Below are 20,016 nucleotides of genomic sequence, written 5' to 3'. Positions count from 1 at the left end.
TCTGATTGGCTGCCAACGCTTCAACTAGGAAGTTTTGGCAGCCATCTTGGGACTGGGCTTCACTGAGTGAAAATAAAGAATTGGGGGCAGGGTAGGAATACCCTGACCCTCGAGCCATGGTCTTGGGGTCCCCATGAGCCCCTGCCACGACATACATTTTTAAAAAAATGTATTTGCAGAGAAATCGCGGTATTCGTGAATTTGCCGCAATTTAATAAAAAAATTGTAGCTACTCCTGCGCTTGCTTTTAAATAACCCTGTGTGAGCTGGGGGCATATCATAAGTATAGAAGGCGGGCGCACAGGGCCCCCTCCGCTGATTTATCAAAACCCCGGGGACCGCCACCTTCCAGGGGCTAATTACAATAATATGAGGAGGGGCTCGCTGACCCCCCTGGCCTTGGGACCACCCTCTCTCCAGGGCTTTTTATGTTTGGCTTGGGGGGGCCACACACACACCCTCGGGTCCCGGGGCCCACAACCCCCCAGGCCAAACTCTTAAGAATGGGAGGGGAGCTGCATGGCCCCTCCTCCCTGGCCGTTCTTGGCCCTGGCGACTACCACCTCCCCGGGGCAAGCCCTAAAGGAAGGGAGGCACGCGGCCCTCCTCCTGGAGCCATACATGGCCCTGGGGAATGCTACCCCCAGGGCCGGCTCCAGCAATGTCCAAGAATGCCTACTCCTGGGACATTGCAGTTTACTATGATTTGGTGAGAGCACCACTCCCGCCAAACCTTAGCAAACAGTGCTCCGTTTTCAGTAAGCGCTACCTCTAGGCAGGGAATGTAGATCAACTTTCTCAAACTTTAGAAGTAGTTTGGGGCAGTTCCCCATTCAGGTATCCTCTCCAGGCAGTTCTCCAAACACAGCCTTTGTACAGAGTGAGACTTCTCACAGCACGTATTACAGGTGCTGCATCTAACCTGAAACACAACAAGGTGTGAAGTATCTGCCCCTGGCTGTCATCAACCAAAATGTAACAGTACCCAGGGAAAAAGAAAAGGACAGTCCTCAATTAGAGACTTCCTCACCTTTCAAAACACATAGTCTGCATTCCCACCACTCAACCCCACTAGCCACAAAATGGCAGATTTCAGGAGGGCTAATCAGCAGCATCATGCCAACAAAAAGGCCTCATAGAATTTTAAAAGGCAGCCCTCTCTTCACTACCTCACTTCAGTGTCTGGGTCTCCTCCCTCCAGCTGCAGGAGTGTGTAAAATACTATCTAGGAGCACAGGCCTACAACTTCGGCTAGGGCAGACCAGGGGTATCCGGAATGCATGACTGGCTTCCATTACTCTGACTCATACCATATATTTGTTACACATGTAGTTGCTACACACAAAAATACATTTACTACCCTGTCTGGGTTTCAGTGCTAGGATGTGAATATACACAAAGTAGCAGAACTTTACGCAGACTGTACGTTACAGATATAGTAGCCCACAGTCAGCACTGAGGGCATGCTTGGTGCACCATTCCAGGTCACAGAACCTCTTGTATTCAGAGATATTCCTTGGCCTCTGTGCACATGCTTAGATTAGTGTGAAACCAGAGATAAAATAAGTCAGGTTACCGGATATACATGCAGTTGGGCACTTGGGCAGGTGAACCTGTGTACATGTAGTAGACATGCTTCTCCCAGCAAATTCTACATCATCCCTCTGCCTCTGGCATACATTTCCTGGGAGCAACTCATGTCCGGTCCAAAACCCTTAGATATCACAATGGGAATTTTCAAATGGTGGATTGATGCAAGTTTGAGACAGCCCTTTTCTACGAGCCAGACTCTTCCCAGCCACAATTAGTTTCTTCCGTCCCAGACTTGAAAAGAAAGCCATCTGGTGACTAGAGAAGAAAATCAGCATTTCCTCCCTTTGTCTAGGCTTATCAGAGATAGCGAGCTAATCACATTAAAAAGATTTCTTCTTCAGTCCCTTCATCTCCCTGGAGAAGGGTAATCTCTCCAAATGGCCCTGTTGTTCAGGGAGAGCTTTGAATGCGAACTTCCTAGCAGAATAATCAACTCAGCCCAGCAGAGAAGCTCGAAGCATGAAATTCCATTAAGGATGGCTCAGGGAAATTTGTGTAATTTTAAATTCCATAAATGAATGCACAAAGGACTAAAGTGCCTCTGAATATGTATTCGGGACCCACAAAAATATAGGAAAAGTGACATAAGCAGCTTTTCTTTGTCGTGCCAAACAAAAGTTTAATTTTGTCGCCTTTTATCCTAAGTATTGAAACACAACAAATTGTGCACTTAAGTCAAGTAGTGAAGGACATTTCTTTTTGGATGCCCAAAATTGAATTATAAGACCTTAGCAGGCCATAACCACGTCAATCTGGCCCTAATAATGATAGTGGCACATGTGCAGAAGTACCAAACTGAGTTAGACCAGCTGTCCCTCTGTCAGCCTGAACCTTTTCCCACAATCATTTGAGCCCATTTTATGCACAGCCTCCTCATAGACTTTTACTCCAGCTGTACAAGGCTGTCCTTTTCTGGAAGTGTTCAAATGTACTTTTTCAAAGTCTTTTCAGAAAAGAGATTACCTGAACTGGCTAAATACTCTTGCTTTCGGTATTTAGTGTTGTAGATAATGTTATCTAAAGGAATATGCTAAGGAACACACTATATGCACCTGTCAGGCACCTAAAACAGCCTAACGCCCAAACTACGACTTGCTCACCCTGCAAATAATCATTTGTAGGTGCTTCCAAGGGCCTTTCCCAGTAGTGTCCGAGGGTGACCTGATATCCTGTTATTGGTGCTGAGTTGAGGGTAACAAGCCCTTCATTGGAGTCTCAAAAATTCAATTGCCAATGGGCAATGCAGGGGTCTATGTCTGACAAAGGTGCCAGATTACCTTTTATCACTATAGATGGTCATAGTGGCCTGTACTTTGAAGCCCACTGGCCTGCGGTGGTGGGGCATCCAAAATGGTCACCGTAAAGTTCACTTGGCAACTGATGTGCTCATTGGGGTCTTGACAGAGGCTTTAGACCGTGCTATCTCCAGAAAAGCTTCGGCTTTGAGGATTATTCTAATAATTCTGGAAGCAAAGCAAATTCCTCAACGTGATGAGATAGGATCTCTGACAAGGGGTCGCAATTAAAATGTATCAAGATTCCCAGGATCATTTGTAGAGGTGAATACAGACACTCAATAAGTATAGGGAGCATTGTGAAGGCAGTGGTTCAGGTCCCCAACCCAGATGATGTTGAGGGTTCCTGGTCATCTGGCTGGAGGACCTTGTGGCTCTTGGGCAGTCTCTATCCATTGAGATGTCCTCCATGGCCCCTTCCGTCAGCTGAGCCATAGCTGTCATCAGTGGATGAGGTCACTTCCTCCAACCCAATTTTCTCCTGCTCCTTGTCCTGGCAGATATGTTCATCCTTCTCTCCCCAGGTCCAGCAACGAGGCAGCTCAGTAGATTTTCCAGATTTAGACCCAGCAATACCACTTTGCCTCTCCCACATTTTTCTCTCCTGTCCTGGTACACAGGACTTCCATTGTGAATGTGTTGAATAAAGTATTGGCTGAGGAGAGCACTGTGTATCCTTCTCTGGTTGCCAGGCCAATCAGGGTGGCTGCGCACTTTGAATTTAAGGACTGACTCCTCTTCAATTCTAGAGGTGCTTGGTCCTGGCGTAATCTCCTTATGGAGTGAGCATACTCTCCTAGATGCCCTTCCTGAGATTGGTTTAGGCTGGATCGTTAGATGTGTAATGGCTTCAGAGAGAGAGGCCTCATAGTAGGCTGGGGTGGGTGACATCCACCAAGGAAGCGGGGGGTACATTTGTTGATGTGGCATAGGTAGCAGCAGCTATATTAAATGTACCTTGCTGGCTATCTCCCTTGACCCATCAACGTCTTCTGGTTTAGGGAAGCAGAAGGGAGCGTGTATAGGTGCAGGCTCCATTGTACAAGATGCACATTGGCACCCAAGAAGAAAGGTAACCTCCATCTTGTGGTGTATATTCATGGAATTCATTCAATTCCCTCATATATCCTTCTAGGCACACTTGTGATAAACACAAATCTTTTCTCTCCTTTATCCTTCCGTCTTTCTCTCTACACCTTCCATGTGTCCCAGATTTATGTAGCGCAAAGATCCCAGTAATCGGGGACTGCTCACACCTTTACATGGGGAGGGGCAGTATGCAGTGCCACAGAAAAGTAAATGTTAAAAGTCCTATTCCCCTAAGTAGAATGCACTTGCTACCACTACCAGTCTCTCATAGCCAGGGGCGGATTGGCACTGCGGGCACTCGGGCATGGGCCGAAGGGCTGGTGTCAAAGTGCACTCTGTGGGCCGGTTTTTTCCTCCTTCCCAGTCCACAGAGAGCACTGACAGGGAGAGGAAAGCAGCTTCACTGGGAGGTCGTTAAGCGATTACCAGCTGTGGCCTTTCCTTGACCCCCTGCCCTGCCAAGCAATCATGCTGGCATGCTGATGGTGGGCTGGGGAGGGGTGATTCTGTGCAAGAATCGGCCTCCCAGGGAGCCAGGTGTTGCTCAGGCCATTGAGCCATTTTCACCTCGGCCCCCCCCCCCCCCCCTCTGGAGCCTACGCTGCCCTGAAACAGTGTTTGCGTTAAAACCCCGCCCACAGCCCTTCTTATTCAGGGCATAGTGGGCTAGGAAGAATGGGTCATACTGTGGGGGCCAGGTGATGTTGGGAACTCGCACCTTCTTCACCTTAGCCTGCCCTCACTCCCATCGATGGCCCAGCAGCTGTGTATTTTACTGTATCCCCTCTCCTGCCAGGCCAGTGCCCTGAGGCGGTGAAGGGCTGAGGAAGGCCGAGTAATTTAAATAGCTGTGGCCTCGCTGTTTTTCAGGTGCTCCTGCGCTGGAGGGCTGAGGAATAATTTGCAATAGTAAGGGGCCTAATCTGTATTTCAGGTGCTCCTGCGCTGGGGGATAATTTTGTAGTAGAAAGGGGCCTCGCTGTTTTTCAGGTGCTCCTGCGCTGGAGTGCTGGGGGATAACATTTAAATAGAAAGGGGCCTCACTGTTTTCAGATGCTCCTGCGCTGAAGGGCTGGGGAATAATTTTGCAATAGTAAGGGACCTCACTGTTCTTCACGTGCTCCTGTGCTGGAGGGCTGGGGAATAATTTTGCAATAGTAAGGGACCTCACTGTTCTTCACGTGCTCCTGTGCTGGAGGGCTGGGGAATAATTTTGCAATAGTAAGGGACCTCACTGTTCTTCACGTGCTCCTGTGCTGGAGGGCTGGGGAATAATTTTGCAATAGTAAGGGACCTCACTGTTCTTCACGTGCTCCTGTGCTGGAGGGCTGGGGAATAATTTTGCAATAGTAAGGGACCTCACTGTTCTTCACGTGCTCCTGTGCTGGAGGGCTGGGGAATAATTTTGCAATAGTAAGGGACCTCACTGTTCTTCACGTGCTCCTGTGCTGGAGGGCTGGGGAATAATTTTGCAATAGTAAGGGACCTCACTGTTCTTCACGTGCTCCTGTGCTGGAGGGCTGGGGAATAATTTTGCAATAGTAAGGGACCTCACTGTTCTTCACGTGCTCCTGTGCTGGAGGGCTGGGGAATAATTTTGTACTATAAAGGGGCCTCACTGTTTTCAGATGTTCCTGCGTGGAGGCTGGTGGATAATTTTGTAGTAGAAAGGGGCCTCACTATTTTCAGATGCTCCTGCGCTGGGGGATAATTTGCAATAGTAAGGGGCCTAGACTGTTTTTCAGGTGCTCCTGCGCTGGGGGATAACATTTTAATAGAAAGGGGCCTCACTGTTTTCAGATGCTCCTGCGCTGAAGGGCTGGGGAATAATTTTGCAATAGTAAGGGACCTCACTGTTTTTCACGTGCTCCTGTGCTGGAGGGCTGGGGAATAATTTTGTAGTAGAAAGGGGCCTCACTGTTTTCAGATGCTCCTGCGTTGGAGGGCTGGGGAATAGTTTTGTAGTAGAAAGGGGCCTCACTGTTTTCAGATACTCCTGCGTTGGAGGGCTGGGGGATAGTTTTGTAGTAGAAAGGGGCCTCACTGTTTTCAGATGCTCCTGCGCTGGAGGGCTGGGGGATAATTTGCAATAGTAAGGGGCCTAAACTGTTTTTCAGGTGCTCCTGCGCTGGGGGATAACATTTTAATAGAAAGGGGCCTCACTGTTTTCAGATGCTCCTGCGCTGGAGCGCTGGGGGATAATTTGCAATAGTAAGGGGCCTAAACTGTTTTTCACGTGCTCCTGCGCTGGGGAATAATTTTGCAATAGTAAGGGGCCTCACTGTTTTTCAGGTGCTCCTGTGCTGGAGGGCTGGGGAATAATTTTGTAGTAGAAAGGAGCCTCGCTATTTTTTCTGGTGCTCCTGCCCTGGAGGGCTGGGGAATAACTTATTAGAAAGGGGCTTTGCTGTTTTTCAGTTGCTCAGCTTGTAGAATATTGTCACCTTTGCCCTGTGTCCTTCCCAAGAACAATTTCCTCCCACTTACATTCCTTGTGCATTTCATTAAAGGGCATGCCTGCGAATGTGGGCCACGCCCGGTGAATGTGGGCCACACTTCGCGAATGTGGGCTACTTATTTCATCAGTGCCCGGACCAAATTGTGATCCCAATCCGACCCTGCTCATAGCCTGGGTAGCAAAAGAAGCAGTTAGTCTTGCAAAATAAGAATGCACTTTGGGTGACTCTTTGATATCAGAGCCTATTCACTTATTTACAGTTATAGATTAGGCACTGAGGCACAATGTAAAAATGCACAAAACTGCGGTTTTCTTCCTGGCGAAAGAAATAAAAGTCTCCTGGCATACAGTTTGTATTTAGGTATCAACTGTTACTGCAGGAGCAATTTGTATTTTATTTACTTCCCCTTCCTATTCAAGTTTAATGTCTGTGTAATGTCTCAATGCTTGCCATTTACTCCTCTCCCCCTCTTTGAAATCCAGATGGTATTTAACGTGATTTGCTCTTTTGCAATCGTAGCTCACTGCACTGATTTGTGGCTTCATAATAAAGCTGAGGAACTGCCTACGCGATGATGGGTTCCTACGGCAGCTGTACACCATCGGACTGCTGGCACAGTTTGAAAGCCTGTTGAGCACATATGGTAAGAGGCATCTATCCTTTTCCTCTCCAAGTGGCCGGAGTTAATTTATTAAATGTCCTGATGAGCATGTTCATGCCGTAGTTCCTAAGAAACATTCACAAGTGCCTTTAGTGCATTTATCTTTTGAGATCTGTTTGGAAGTATAATTTCCAATATGATGTTTGTTATCCATTAGCTCGTTCAACTGTCTCTAGCTGAAGAAGACTGCTATATTATTCCAATATACCTTTATGTCGCGGTCAGTGAAAGCATTTAATGTTCTTTCTGTAATTGCGTAACCTCCTCCCACTTGTTAGTTTCTAATAGTAGGATAGACTACATTATTCCATGGATGCTGCTTGTTCTTTCCTCTAGTTGTGGACAGAGGCCTAAACACAATCCTAGAAAAGGACTGTCATGAAAAAAGACTGCTCAAAAAGTAAACTTTCTTCCGTCAGTAGTACATGCCACTCACTTCCCAATATATAATTATTCATTAACTGACACTCTTAACCACTCAAATAACACAAAGTAGCAAGACTTAAAACAATAACTAATCTGTTTAAGACTGCACATATAAAAGAGAGCTTTATATTTGATTGAGAAATCATATAATACTGTCATACATTTTAATTTATGGTCTTTTTCTATATTGATTATTGTAGCCCAAAAAAATAATTGATCCCCACTCTAGTCAGTAGACTACTGTTAACTTGTCACCCTTGTTGTTTGCATGTCACCCTAAACTTATTGTTACCTTAAGGACCTTCTCTTTGCTACCCCTTCCGATAAATTAACTTTACAATATTTGAGTGCATGTGTTGATTAGTCTCTGGACAACAAATATCAGGCATGCCTTGACGCCCCCATTTTTGTCTATTGGAACATCCCCCCTCCTCCCCATACCAGCTCAGACTGTTGTTTTGATGGAAGCTTTCTCCATTAACAAAGCTCTGCCTTCCCAAATGGGCTAAGAGGAAGGGTACTTGTATTATTAACCCAGATTTTCTCACTCATACAGGCTAACCTTACACCGTCGTGGCAAGCTATACCATGAATCTGTAGACCTATGCTGTATCATGGAGTGTGTGTTAATGCTTCACCTGGGTAAAGACGTGGCTGAAAACAGTGATGTTTGCTCTTCACCTTATTGGCTTCACTACCAAGATCATAAATGCCGGTTTCTCTATACGTAGGCATTAACATCCCATTTAATGGAATCAATTTGTCGAGACTGTATTAGCAAGACCTTCCAGTAGTGGTAGTCGGGTATGGCCAAAGACAGATTGCTGAATGCCATGTAGACAGTATTACCCAGAGCACAGTCCTCTTTCATCAAACAAAGATGTTTCAGTCTTTCACTGCCAAGACTCCTTTACCTCTAGGTCTCTGGCAATCACCGCATCGCCCTCCGGCTCAACACATGTCTTCCTCCAGCTTGTCACACGCTAGTGACAGTGTTTCAGAGGAAATACCAGTATCACATCCTCAATATCAGCAGAGGCTAGGAATTCCGAATTACTTTCCCTCCTCAGCTTCATCTCTGGAAGCTTACTTCACTTCTCTCCAGTGGTCGGGGGAGTGAGGGAGGGGAAAGGAGGCTTTTCCATCATAATCACCAAATCAACACTGATACATGGGGTTTCTAGGTTATCAGAAATTGCCTTGCTCTACATTTCTCCCAACTGCCTCCATCTGAACTGTTATCAACCCTGTCGCTGTCCATAGAAATTCTGCAGGAGGTCATAAGACTCTTCCTTAGAAAATGTGATGGTCCTGCACTGAGAAGGATAACAGGGATATTGCCTCCACTTCTTCCTTGTAGGGAAAAACTGTGGCAGGCATTGCCTCATCAATAAACTCTGCAATCTCAGTCAGTTTTGCACCCTTTAAAAGGGCTAGATTCTGACTTTATCTTTGGACCTTACAGCTCTCCAAAGAACCAATTGTATTAGTGGACCTGGAAGATGCTTACTTACATGTAACACTCATACAGGAAAACCAGACGTATCTCAGCTTCATGGTGGGAAACATCCACTGGTGCTATTTGGCCGCCTAAACACGGCCATCCAGATCTTAACAAAGATTTAAGCCCACTTGACTGCCACTGTCTGCTGGAATATCAAACTGGTTTTGGCCAGGTTGATGCATATGCCATTCAAGCACATGGCCTCCTGTGACTTGAAATTAATTTCATTGAAATCCTTCCCTGTTTCTGTAATTTTGGTACAATAAGGGGCTTCTTTGGAACACATGGTCCTGGCTGGTTTATATCTGAAGAAAAAGATGTTTATACTTATAATTTTTCTGCAGGTCTTATTATGGTGGAATGCTTCTTAGATGTGGAAAATGACTAATCATATCAACAGTATACCTGATTTTAAAAAATTCAGTTTTTTATCTCCCACGCTCTGATTAGAGACGCTTTCAGCCTCCATGTCGCCATCTCACTCTCTGGTCATGCTCATGTTGAACTTCTCCTGCAGGATCCGGCCGCTTGTCTCTCCCGCGATGGCGTCTGCCGATGCACATCTTGCGGGATCCAGTAGATGTGGAAAGCATACGGACCGCCATTGACTCTTATTTCGCGAGTAATGATATTCCTGAAAAGTCCCTTTCCTGTAGTGTGAGATGCCTTTAAGGCTACGATCTGCTGCCATATTACATCCCTGGCAATTGCGCGGCCACGCAAGTCCCGTCTCTTGGAGGATAATGTTGTATCTTGAGTTTCCCTGCTGCTCAGCTAGTATGCATGAGATGTGGAATGTTGATGAATGGAATGTGAATGTGTTGTGAATGTCAGTTGGGTGAGGGCTGAGCAGCAGGACAGCTGCTCTTGATGGGGTTAACTTGATAACTTAACATCATATATCTTAATAAAGTACCATATAATCTATCATGAAGAATCCATCTTCTTATTGATTACTTCATTTGGCGATTGTTGTGAAAAGAATCTACGCGTGCAACTAAAAAGAAGCTGATTAGAAAACGAGAAACGGACTGAAACAGAGTAGTGAAGTCAAAGCTAATTGTGACTGAAACCGGAAGAGTTTAAAAAAAAAGAAGAAAACGAAATCTGGAGGTAAATGACTTTAAACACTGACTAAAAGTATTTATGGTAACGCGATCTGGCACTCAAACCCCATCAGTGACCCTACTATCGGTCGCCCGAAAACCCAGTGTGCCAGATCTTCTAGCGATAATAATAGGCTTAACACCAGCCGATGAGTAATTTGCTAGTGGTTCAAGGGCTGGAAATCGTGCATCTGTGCAGATTGAAGGATAATTACCAGCTGCTGTGTGGTGCCAATGTAAAGATCAAGCCTCGGAGAGTGAAATACATGGAAACCAGCAGTTACCTAGTTTGTTTATGTTCGGAGGCGATAATCGAGCCTCAGCTGACTCAGGTGATAGATGACTGATAACCATCGATCTGTGCGACCTGTCTGTGTATAATAAGGAATTAACACCAGCTGCTGTGTACTGAGATTATTATTGTTCAGGGGCAGAAAATGGAGCCTCAAGGGAAAATATGTGAAGGCTGTTTATGGTGTTGAATGTGACTTTTGCCGTGATGACAACGGTGAGATGCTTGAAGTTACCGTGAAAAAGGAAAAGGAAGAAAGAGGGAAAATTTCAACAATGTTCACTGTTTGGGAGAGAAAACGGTTACAGTTTTCATTTAAATAATTATCACGAGACAGTAGATTGCAGGTTTACCTCATCTGTAGTCTTAAGCGTCATTCAAAGTGACGACACTCCATTCGCCTCTGACGCTCATGAGACATTGTTTGGTGCGTGTTTGTGCTGTGAACCAGCCGGCACGACGTAGATGTGCGTGCATCCATTTTGAGACGAGGAAATCCCAGTAAAGTCAACAGTTTGATACCATGATGAGGTTAGGAGTATGCCTCCGCACTGTGTGGTGTATCAGGTAATGGATTTCCTTTTATTTAAAGCTAGTGTTGCTAGAAGGAGTTAAGTGGAGCGTTTCGGGGTATTATTAAAACAGTGAATATCATCTTTAAAGAAACGAGCAAAAAGGTGTTATGTGAAGGATGTCATCACAGGATTTACATTGGAGATGAACGATGCTCAGCAGATATCAGTAGCGCGTTGTCAAAGGATAAGAGCCCAGTCATGAAGTAAAGAGGAATAGTTAATGGCGATACCAAGCTGCGAACAATGTGATTGATGTTATTAGACATGTGTTCAAGTAAAGGATGCCGGTCCGAGAGTCAAGATAGAGTCATTATTGGAAACGTTTTGGAAGCAGAAACTTCGGCCTAACAGACATTATGACAAGTTAAAAGTCTCAAGAATTGAACTGGGTTGGCGGATGCAGAGAGTACTTTCAGTGCTTGTTGAAGACGAGGAGGAGAGGCCAACATCGGAAATAAGTTGTAGAAGCACTTGAGTGGTGTCATGTTGTTAGTCCACTTAAGGGTTGTGTATGAGTGGAGTCAAGATGTTTGGCCACTCTTTGTTTGGTGTTATGTATGAGCTGTTTGCAGAATGGTTTGTTCTTTCATTATTAGTGAAGTTTGGTAGTAAGTGATAGTGTCACCTAGAGCTGTTTCACAACAAATGTTGTGTGTGAGTTGTATCAAGGTGTTAGACAACTCATTAGCTTGTGTTTTAAAATGGGGTATGTGTATGTGATCACCCCTTGTTAGTGTTGGTTGGTTGTAGGTGTTCATGTCACTCAGAGCTGTTTCACAACTAATGTTGTGTGTGAGTTGTATCAAGTTGTTAGGCAACTCATTGGTTTCTGTGTGTGGAGACTAAGTTGTATGTAGTCACCCCGTATAGGAGATGACTATGCTGTATATAGTCAGTTTTTTTTTTAAGGTATTGAGTGGTGTTTGATACCCGTCGCATGAATGAGCTATGTGAGTGCTTGTTCTTGGTCTTAGGTGTGCATGTTATTTCTGATAGATACATCTGCCGTGTGGATTCCTCACCTTGTGAATATCCCCCTTGCGCCAGCAACGTTCGGAACTTTTCTTCGTAGTACGCCGACGTGGGCGACGTCACAGGAGCACGGCATCGCGCGCGACTCCGTCTGACGTCACCGACCCCATATCAGGCCCACGCCGGCGTGATGACGTCAGTTCCCTTTTTTCTGCGTCTTCGACGCTAACGGTTTTCGGGATCTTCTGCGATACTTAGTATCTTTCTGTTAATTAATTGCCACTGTTTCTCTCTTACGACTTGATTCTTCTCCGAAGATGTCGTCGAGGAAAACAGGCTTTAAGCCATGTAGGTCTTGTGCCCGCACGATGTCCATCACTGACCCACATAAGGATTGTTTGTGGTGTCTTGGTTCGAGTCACGACGTCAAGAACTGCAATTCCTGTTTTAAGATGAATCCGAAAGCGCTTCGAGAGCGTGAAGCTAAATTACTTTTAGCGAAGGTAAAACAGGATTCTGGACGTTATTCAAGATCGACGTCACGAAGATCGAAGTCGAAGCAAAGGTCTCGATCGAAGTCGGGATCGGCGTCGAGGTCCAGAGCGGGTTCGAGATCTGGAGAGGAGTCGAGAACTAAAGCGAAGTCAAAATCCAGGGAAAGATCTAGGTCTAGATCTAAATCGGCTTCCGGTCACGCTTCGAGCTCTTCGAGGAGAAAGCATAAGAGGAGGAAGCACAGTTCGAAACATCATTCGGAGAAGGAATCCTCTGACTCGAAGAGAAGGTCTCATAAACATCGTAAAGACTTTGTCTCTCCTTCACCTGCTTTATCGAAAGAAGGTTCTCCGGCCCCGGAGCCAGAACCGGAGCCGGATCCGAATCCGATATCCTCGGAACATGAAGAGGAAGAAGAAGTGATTCCTCAAGAACCGGCTCCAGCGGAGACTCCTGCGGATCCGGGAGGTCAGAGTGAGAGTGTGTCGGGGCGACCTCCATTGGATCCGGTAGGTCCGTACCCTCCCTTTCCTGGTCCTGGACAGGATCCCTCGCATTTTTTAAATGCAATGATCGGAGTATATTCCAGGGCAATGTACCCCACTGGAGCACCTGTTGGTCCCATGGGTCCATTATCATACAATCTGGGTATTCCTCAGTCGTACGCCCCAGCTCCATTTATGCCGTTCATGCCGGCGCCTCTTCCACCATGGCTCGGTACGGCTCCACCGAGGTCTTCGACTCCGCATGCGGCTTCGCCGACTCCGGATCGACCTCGCAGTCGAGATCGAGGTACCACACCTGTTCATGACTCTCGTCCTGTTGCTCCGGCTCCTCGATCGACGTCGGAACCGGCTCCGTCGGAGTCGTTACCGGATCCGTCGACTTCGATTCGATTGGAGTGGTCGAGACGAAGAGCTCAGCGTCTTCTAGAACAAAAAGATGATGAAAGTTCTGATGTGGAAGAAGGCGAGCTTCCTGATCATGACGATGATTTCGATGAGCTTCGGGATGCTAGTGGTCTAGAACTCTCTCCCGAGTGGGTTCTGCCTTCAGCTTCTGATGCTCCATCTAGGGACGTGGCACCCTATCACGTGGTCATTAGGAAGGCTGCTGACCTTCTTAATTTAAAGCTGCCCACAGTGGAGTACAAACCCAACATCCTCACTGAAGTCTTACATTCTCCTTCTTCAATTGTGGAACCTACACTGCCATTTACTGATGCCTTGACGGATCCAATAAAGGAGATTTGGAAGAAGCCTTTATCTGCCCCTGCAGTTTCAAGAGTTATTGCAAGACGCTATAGGGTGGCTCCTGATGACCCTGCATTTCTTTCTACGCATCCATCTCCGGAAAGTCTTGTGGTTCAGGCGGCTTGCTCTAATAGGGCTGCTGGCTCCTTCCCTCAAGTGCCAGCTGACAAAGAGTCTAAAAAATTAGATCTGTCTGCGAAGAAGACTTTCTCTTCTGGGAGCATGGCTCTTAAATCATCAAATGCTACTTGCCTTTTAGGTAGATACGTGCATGCGCTAATGGACTCAGTGAAGCAATTATCATCAAAACTTCCTGAGGATGATAAGAAGAACTTTAATGAAGTTGTCTCTGACACTCAGGCTGCTGCCCGCATGGTCATTCAAAGCGGTATGGACACTGTGGATTCTGTTGCTAGAATTATGGGTTCATCCATTGCGACCAGGAGAGCCGCATGGCTAAAGTCTTCAGATTTCTCTGCGGATGTGCAATCTACATTGCTGGACTTACCCTTTGATGGAACTGGCCTTTTCGGTAAGAAGGCTGATGTAGCCTTGGAAAGGTTTAAGGACAGCCGTGCCACCGCGAGATCTTTGGGTCTGCAGATGAGAGGGTCGACGACTAAAAAGTTCAAAGGATTTGGCAGATCTTCTTTTCGTCCCTTCAAGCAGGGCCAACAACAACAACAGCAACAGCAGCAAAACCCTCTATATAGATCCTATAGAGGTAAACAGAGGGGTCGTGGACGTGGACGTCAAGTCTCCTCTTCCTCCACTTCCTCCAATAATGCCCAACCCCCACCCGCATCAGCAAAGCAGCCCTAGATCCACCATTCTGGATCATGTAGGGCCAGTAGGGGGTCGGCTTACTCATTTTCTACGAGATTGGGAATCGGTTACATCAGATCTTTGGGTTCTCAATCTCGTAGAGAATGGGTATGCATTTCCTTTTCAGGAATTCCCTCCCAATTACCCTCCTTGCCAAGGTTATTGTTCGGAGGACCACCTGCTTCTCCTGCAGGAGGAAGTCCTGGCACTGTTTCGAAAGGGTGCGATAGAGGTGGTTCCAGAGCAGGAGAGGGGTCAAGGGTGCTACTCCCGGTATTTCTTGATCCCCAAGAAGGATGGCAGGCTTCGGCCGATCCTGGATCTCAGGATTTTGAACCTCTATCTCAAACAGGAGAAGTTCAAAATGCTCACCCTTGCTCAGGTTCTTCTAGCGCTGATGGAAGAAGACTGGATGGTTTCGATCGACTTGCAGGATGCGTATTTTCACATCCCAATCCTGAAGTCGCACAGGAAGTATCTCCGTTTTACGGTGGGATCGCAACACTACCAGTTTGCGGTTCTTCCCTTTGGACTTACTACTGCGCCTCGAGTCTTCACCAAGGTGATGGCAGTGGTGGCTGCGCATCTCAGAAGGTCGGGGATTCCTGTATTCCCTTATCTAGACGACTGGCTGATCAAAGCAGAGTCGCCGGAGATGGTGCTCCATCATCTGCAGGAGACAACTCAGTTGTTACACAGGTTGGGTTTTTCGATAAATGTACCCAAGTCTCACCTGGTGCCCTCCCAGCGCAACCTGTTCATAGGTGCGGTACTGGACACTTCTGTATGTCGTGCATTCCCTCCACCTCAAAGAATTCACGACATTCAGGAGATGATTCCTTTATTCTACAATGGAGCGGTTGTTCCGGTCCTGAAGGTCCTTCGTCTGCTCGGTCTGATGGCTTCTTGCATTCTGTTGGTCAGTCATGCACGCTGGCACATGAGGGCACTCCAGTGGTGCCTCCGCAGGCAGTGGTATCAGCACAACGGAGATCTCAGGGAGTCAGTGAAGATCTCCGGAGAAGCTGCAGCGGATCTGTCTTGGTGGAGCGTGGAAGGCAATCTGTCACAAGGAAAGCCTTTTCAGCTACCTCCATCAGTGGCCACAGTGATTTCGGATGCATCCACTCTCGGGTGGGGTGCTCATCTGGGAGACCTGGAGGTCAAAGGTCTTTGGTCTCCGGAAGAAAGGTTGTTTCACATCAACCTTCTGGAATTGAGGGCGATACGTTTGGCACTCAAGGCCTTCCTCCCTTCCCTTCGCGGTCGTTCGGTTCAAGTCCTAACGGACAACACGACCGCGATGTGGTATGTCAACAAGCAGGGAGGAGTGGGGTCGCAGTGTCTCTGCAGAGAGGCTCTGCGTCTCTGGTCCTGGGTTCAGGACCATCAGATTTGTCTGGTGGCAAATCATCTGGCCGGAGTTCTGAACGTTCGTGCAGACAGTCTCAGTCGGCAGTTCTCTGCCGACCACGAGTGGAGGCTTCACACGGAGGTTGTTCACGACATCTTTCGGATGTGGGGGACTCCTCGGGTGGATCTATTCGCCACTCACGAGAATGCTCACTGCCTTTCGTTCTGCAGTCTCCAGTATCCGATGCAAGGAGCATTGGGGGACGCGTTTCAGCTGAGTTGGGGAGATCAACTCCTTTACGCGTTTCCTCCCATACCTTTGATTCCTCGGGTTCTGAGGAAGATTCGTCAAGACCGGGCCCAAGTCATATTGGTCGCCCCGGATTGGCCAAGAAGGGTGTGGTATTCAGACCTTCTCCGCCTCTCCTCTCACCCGCCGCTCCGTCTCCCTCACAGGGCAGACCTCCTCTCTCAGATGGAGGGGCAGGTTTTACACCCCCACCTCCAGACATTACACCTTCATGCCTGGAGATTGAACGGGGCAACTGGAGTTCTTTTTCTCTCCCTCACGAGGTGGTGGATGTCATTCTTTCTGCCAGGCGTGACACCACTAAGTCCATTTACTCCTATAGGTGGTCAAAATTTGTTTCTTGGTGCAGGGAGAGAGATGTTGACCCTTTGAAGGCTCATTTGTCTAATATTTTACAATTTGCCCTTTATCTGGCGCAGCAAGGTTTGGCTGTGGCCACGGTCAAGGGGTATCTTTCTGCCTTATCGGCATTTCTATGTTTGCCGGATCAGCCATCTCTCTTTAAATCTCCGGTGGTTTTGAGATTCTTGAGGGGTCTTATAAATATGTTCCCTCCTACTCCTTTTGTTGTTCCTCATTGGGATTTGAATCTTGTGCTGACCTTCTTAATGGGTTCTCCCTTCGAGCCCTTGCATAAGTGTCCATTGAGGCTTCTCTCTTTTAAAACGATCTTCCTCGTTGCAATCACCTCGGCAAGGAGGGTAAGTGAGCTTCAAGCTCTAAGTTCCAAACCCCCATTCCTGACCATTCATGCTGAAAGGATGGTTCTCAGGACCAGGGCTGCTTTTCTGCCTAAGGTGGTGACTCCTTTCCATCTTGGGCAGTCCATTACCCTTCCTACCTTCTATCCTCCCCCTCACCCGTCTAAGGAGGAAGAGAGACTGCACCGTCTGGACCCTAAGAGGGCGGTGTCGTTCTATCTGGACAGGACTAAAGACTTCCGGATGGATGACCAGCTGTTTGTTGGTTTTGCTGGCTGCAAGAAGGGCAGAGCGGTGCACAAGCGCACACTTTCCAGGTGGATAATCCTGTGCATCAAGATCTGCTACTCTCTTGCTGGTAAGGACCCTCCTGAGGGTATTAGAGCACATTCTACTAGAGCAAAGTCTGCAACATCTGCTTTGTCTAGGGGTGTACCTGTTGAGGATATTTGCAAGGCCGCGACTTGGGCCTCCCTCCACACTTTCGCGAAGCATTACTGCTTGGATACCGAGGTGAGGAGGGATGGCCACTTCGCGCGCTCTGTCCTCCAAGACTTCCTGGTGTAGCAGAGTGGGCACCCTCCTCCGGGAGTGGGGACTGCTGTGGGAATCTATTCACAAGGTGAGGAATCCACACGGCAGATGTATCTATCAGAAGAACAAGTTACTTACCTTCGGTAACGCTTTTTCTGGTAGATACTATATCTGCCTGTGGATTCCTCACTGACCCACCCGCCTCCCCGTTGTCCACTCTGCTATACCTGGTCTTTCTGTATATATGTTTATACTATTGATTTAGTTCTATATGTACTGTGTACATTGTATATTTGCATATTTGCTGTCGTTGGTCCGTCCGTGTGCCTCGAAGGCACGGAAAAAAGGGCGGAACTGACGTCATCACGCCGGCGTGGGCCTGATATGGGGTCGGTGACGTCAGACGGAGTCGCGCGCGATGCCGTGCTCCTGTGACGTCGCCCACGTCGGCGTACTACGAAGAAAATTTCCGAACGTTGCTGGCGCAAGGGGGATATTCACAAGGTGAGGAATCCACAGGCAGATATAGTATCTACCAGAAAAAGCGTTACCGAAGGTAAGTAACTTGTTCTTCCCGACGCATGAATGAGTTATGTAAGTGCTTGTTCTGGGTCTGAGGGGTGCACGTTGTTTTTGTGGCGCATGAATGAGCTATGTGAGTGCTTGTTCTTGGTCTTAGGTGTGCATGTTGTTTCCCGACGCATGAATGAGTTATGTAAGTGCTTGTTCTGGGTCTGAGGTATGCACGTTGTTTTGTGGCGCATGATTGAGCCATGTGAGTGCTTGTTCTTGGTCTTAAGTGTGCATGTTGTTTCCCGACGCATGAATGAGTTATGTAAGTGCTTGTTCTGGGTCTGAGGTATGCACGTTGTTTTGTGGCGCATGAATGAGCTATGTGAGTGCTTGTTTTTTTTGTCTGAGGTGAGCATGTTGTTTCCTGATATGTCTGTTCTTAAGGTTTGTTCCTCTGTGTCTCCCTTGTTATACTGGTCTGGCCAACTGGTATGATTTGTGGCATATGGACGTAGGATGTGGGTTAGTTGTTATTTCAGGAAGTGATGTTATGCTCTCTTCAGACTGTAGTGCGCGAGATGAGTTAAAAATGTATTGTATGCACTATTAAAAATGTCATCCTTTTTTATTGCTCAATGCAGTTGCTCCCATAACGAAGGGAGATATGTTGTATCTTGAGTTTCCCTGCTGCTCAGCTAGTATGCATGAGATGTGGAATGTTGATGAATGGAATGTGAATGTGTTGTGAATGTCAGTTGGGTGAGGGCTGAGCAGCAGGACAGCTGCTCTTGATGGGGTTAACTTGATAACTTAACATCATATATCTTAATAAAGTAGCATATAATCTATCATGAAGAATCCATCTTCTTATTGATTAGTTCAGATAACCTCTCCAAGGATATTGAAGACCTAGAGAGACAGGACCAGGAACGCCTCATGCTTGCATGTAAGCGTCGCCTTTCAAATCTTAGGGGACAACTCTGTTCCTTCCGCACCAACAAGGCTGAAAGAGCCCTGTTAGGGTTAAAACAACGACATTTTGAGGGAGGGGATAAAGTGGGCAGATTGCTGGTGAAACGCCTGCGGGCGCGTGGTGTGAAGGCTCACATAGCTAACATCCAGCTCCCTGATGGAGAGATAGTCACCACAGAAGGGGCCAAGCGCGAGGCCTTCCGTGCCTATTACTCAGCCCTCTATACGGCAGACGAGCCGTCCCAGGACCAGATCAGCGTTATCCTAGACCAACGCCCCTGGACCCCACTTCACCCCCATCACGCCAAACAACTGGAGGAACCTCTCATGGCGGAGGAGCTGGTGGCAGCACTAAAGGACCTCCCTCTTGGGAAGTAACCGGGCCCGGATTGGCTTCCGTTGGCCTTCTATCGCCTGTTCCTGACACAACTCCAACCCTATCTCCTGCTGCTATTCAACTCTTTTTCCAACACGGATGGGCCAATGCCCTCCTTGGGCATGGCAGAAATAGCCCTTATTCCCAAGCCGTGGAAGGATCCCACGCTATGTGCATCCTTCCGACACATAGCCCTTCTGAACACGGATCTTAAATAATGGCCGCGCCTGGATCCCCACATGCCTGGCCTTGTCGAACCGGACCAGGTTGGCTTCATCTGGAATCGACAAGGAGCGGACAACGTATGTAGAATTGCACATCTTGTGAGGAAGGTGCAGCACTGGAACATACCAACGTGCCTTTTATCGTTTCACGTGGAGAAAGCATTGACTGATCCTTCCTCCGGGCAGTGCTGCAGAGAATCGGACTGGGCCGAAACATGATAGCTAGGATCATGGCCCCTTATCTCTCCCCTCAGACCCGGGTGTGGGTCAATGGGCAGCTCACGGACCCTATTTCTATTCACAGGGGCACGGTACAGGGATGCCCCTTGTCCCCTCTCTTGTTTGCCCTCGTGGTAGAACCTCTGGCCGTGATGACTAGGCAAGCTGCGGACATACATGGCCTCTCCCTCGGGGGTCGGCAGAACAAAGTGGCGCTCTTTGCTGATGACCTCATTCTCACACTGTCACGTCCGCATATATCCCTCCCT

At 47.6% G+C, this 20,016-nt stretch overlaps 1 protein-coding gene across 14 annotated transcripts in view; it reads left to right on the top strand.

Moving 5' to 3' along the window:
- The window catches only part of INPP4A (inositol polyphosphate-4-phosphatase type I A), a 1,031,799-nt gene that overhangs the window by 865,095 nt on the left and 146,688 nt on the right, over positions 1 to 20,016 (top strand). For all 14 annotated transcript variants that reach the window (XM_078658189.1, XM_078658185.1, XM_078658188.1 and 11 more), the window contains one exon: positions 6,956 to 7,079. In XM_078658189.1, the coding sequence (XP_078514315.1) occupies positions 6,956 to 7,079 (124 nt within the window). The remainder of the gene's footprint in view (positions 1 to 6,955; positions 7,080 to 20,016) is intronic.

The sequence above is a fragment of the Lissotriton helveticus genome, chromosome 8 (genome assembly GCF_964261635.1).
Source record: "Lissotriton helveticus chromosome 8, aLisHel1.1, whole genome shotgun sequence".
NCBI classification, from domain to species: domain Eukaryota; kingdom Metazoa; phylum Chordata; class Amphibia; order Caudata; family Salamandridae; genus Lissotriton; species Lissotriton helveticus.
Note: the sequence above shows the minus strand (reverse complement) of the source record. Positions and strands in the feature narration are given on the sequence as shown.